The sequence below is a fragment of the Eimeria acervulina genome, genomic scaffold (genome assembly GCF_000499425.1).
Source record: "Eimeria acervulina Houghton genomic scaffold, Eah_scaff488, whole genome shotgun sequence".
Lineage (NCBI taxonomy): Eukaryota > Apicomplexa > Conoidasida > Eucoccidiorida > Eimeriidae > Eimeria > Eimeria acervulina.
The window spans coordinates 5,788-8,240 of NW_013549770.1; the positions used below are offsets into that span (position 1 = coordinate 5,788).

The window sequence follows — 2,453 nt, forward strand, 5'->3', positions numbered from 1 at the left end:
TGAACGGCAGATTGCGTGAAAGGCATTTATTGATCCGGGCTTGTGTATGCCTACCAGCCCTCCCCAATCCTGACGGCATATTTGTGGTTTAACCTCACCAGGTGGGTTGTGCGGTGGCTCAACTGCATTTGGAGAATCACTCGTAAATTGTTTCCGCCCTCGTCACGTCCGCAGGATGTGCGTCCAATGCAATATTTGGCCCTTGTCTCATCGGGCAGGCTCAAGGCGAGTTTCCTCGCTCCCAAGGCTTCGGTTGCGTGTTGGTGCACAGTGGTGCGGTGCACACTGCTTGAAAGCGCTGAAAATGTTAAGTCACGAACAAAGGTAATCCGCTTAAATGCCGTCGCTGATCGACGACTTTGTTGGTAAACGCTGAAGACATTGAAATGAATGACTGTCTCTGGCAGAGCGTGTGTTTCCACATGGCGCTTTTTATTGTACAGAATCGCATTGGTGGACGCACCAATCAACGGCATAAGGATACTACCATGCATGGTACTGGCAGCTTCTTTTGAACGGCAAGCTAATGTAGGTAGGTGACGCGAATACTGACATGTGGCCACCGGCTGTAAAACCCCGAAAAGGGGAAGGATAATCCAACCCCATGGTATTATAGCTATACATTTCTGATAGGAGGACACAGTGCAGCGGAAGCACAATGGGCTTCTGATTCTTGCATTGCGCATCTCCTGAATATGTTTCGGTACCATACAGTTTGAGGGGGAATGCTGATGATGTCAACTGGTTGCTTCGTCGCTCAGCTGGTGAGTCGCACCTTGTGTAGGCTGTGTCTTATACTGATCTCTGGCTGGCAGGAACCGACGGAAGGGGGAAAATTGCACATCCATAGGCTTGAACATTTCTCGTGAACGTCGCCAATGCACGTAGCGACGGGATACACGATTGTGTCCGGAAACCCAGTATTCGGGCATGTGAATGGCAAGCTTTGCATGCGCCCAAAGAAAATTATTGCTAGAGTTTCGCCTGCAAGGCATCTGGGGAAGTTCGCGTTGAGCTATGAATGCTCGTCTGAAGATTACATTTGTTGCTGCCTATGTTGGGTCCGTATTTGTGGAGTGAATGACCCTTGCAACATTCAGCCGGATTTTGGCGCAAAGCAAAGACTAATAGGCCCAATGCGGAGCTCATCAGTTTGCCGTAATTATCCGCTTCTCCAGCGAGTCCGTCATTTGTTTCCGTGGAATGCTTGTGGATTTGCAGCAAGCAGTTGGAGTGGGTCGCGCGGCCACATTCTAGATGAAGGCACATTCTGGACAGCCAGTATGATTGCAGTAGTGATGTTACGCATCAAGGAGAAGCAACGGTAGGCTGTGGTTGTACTTCTAGGAGGTGAGTCTAGGCAGCAACTAGATTTCACATTAACGCTTTCTTAATATTCGTCACGCCTGTCCATGGTCAGCATTCAAGACTGCCCAGTTGCGTCTTTTGCGGATCATTTTAGAATGTAAGTCAGGGCACTGGTTCATGTTCTGCTATCCGGACGCTTCCCAAGAGCTGCTGTATGGTGCATTTAAATTCGCTTCGCTTTCTTCCTTGCACGCGGAGATTCTCTTCTTTCATGCGCACCTACGCGTGGCGAATGCGTGCTTCCGTGCAAACCTGTACGCTATAGCTTGTAAGTTGCCTGTGGTACGTACATGTCTTTGGCCCATGGAGCCTAGGTGATAGATTGGTGCGGAATCGCACTAGCGTGCGGCTGTCCATACTTGCTGCGGTGCGTATTAATGCCAGTTAGGCTTCGCTTTGCAGTCACGTCCACCATTTAGGTGATGCACAGGTGTCTAAAGTCGTGCCTGTCTGCCTGTCGAAGCCCATTTCTCTGAGCTGGGGGCAGTGTTTTGCCTGGTAGTCGGTAAGGGTTTGTGACAGTCAGCTAAGGTTGGCGAAATGCACTAAGGTGAGCAATATATGGGTTTACCGCTTCTCAGCGAAGTGCTAACCCCTTCTACGCGTAGGCAGGATCTGCGTTGCGAATTGCGTTGGTCCAATGTGATGCACATGCTTCACCCTTGTGGGCGAACGAATTCCCCCAACCGTTAAAGCGAGCATAGTGGTGCTTTTGGCTTTTCCCTTAGAAAGTACGTTGCGAGTGACAATGAAGTATGCAGCAGTAGAAAGCTACCCAAGTGGCGAAATACCTTTTTAGCAGCAGGCTAACGTCGTCGCTTTAGACAGCGGGGCATGGCGCAGTTTCAAGGCGCAAAATGGCCTGCAGGCTACACCACCAATGAAGAAAAAACATGTGATGCTGCAGCTGTTTCTGCGTTTGTAGTATTTAGTGGACCCTTGCGGGCGTTTTACAGTCCATGATTCCACGCGTGAGGTGGGCTGCCACTTTGAACGCAGCTTGTGAGTTCTTTTATTTTCCTTGGAAAATGTTTCCACCGATTTCGCGGCAACTGTAGCTGGTAGCTGCATGATGCACGCTGCGA

The 2,453-nt window shown here is 49.9% G+C and overlaps 1 protein-coding gene across 1 annotated transcript; it reads left to right on the forward strand.

The window, feature by feature from the left end:
- Window positions 1–304: 304 nt before the first annotated feature.
- On the forward strand, window positions 305–1,328 carry EAH_00040300 (hypothetical protein; the record flags this gene model as incomplete). Its single annotated transcript, XM_013395292.1, has 3 exons — window positions 305–324; window positions 444–532; window positions 1,222–1,328. 3 exons carry the CDS (start codon window positions 305–307, stop codon window positions 1,326–1,328), a joined length of 216 nt encoding a protein of 71 aa, XP_013250746.1.
- Window positions 1,329–2,453: the final 1,125 nt, after the last annotated feature.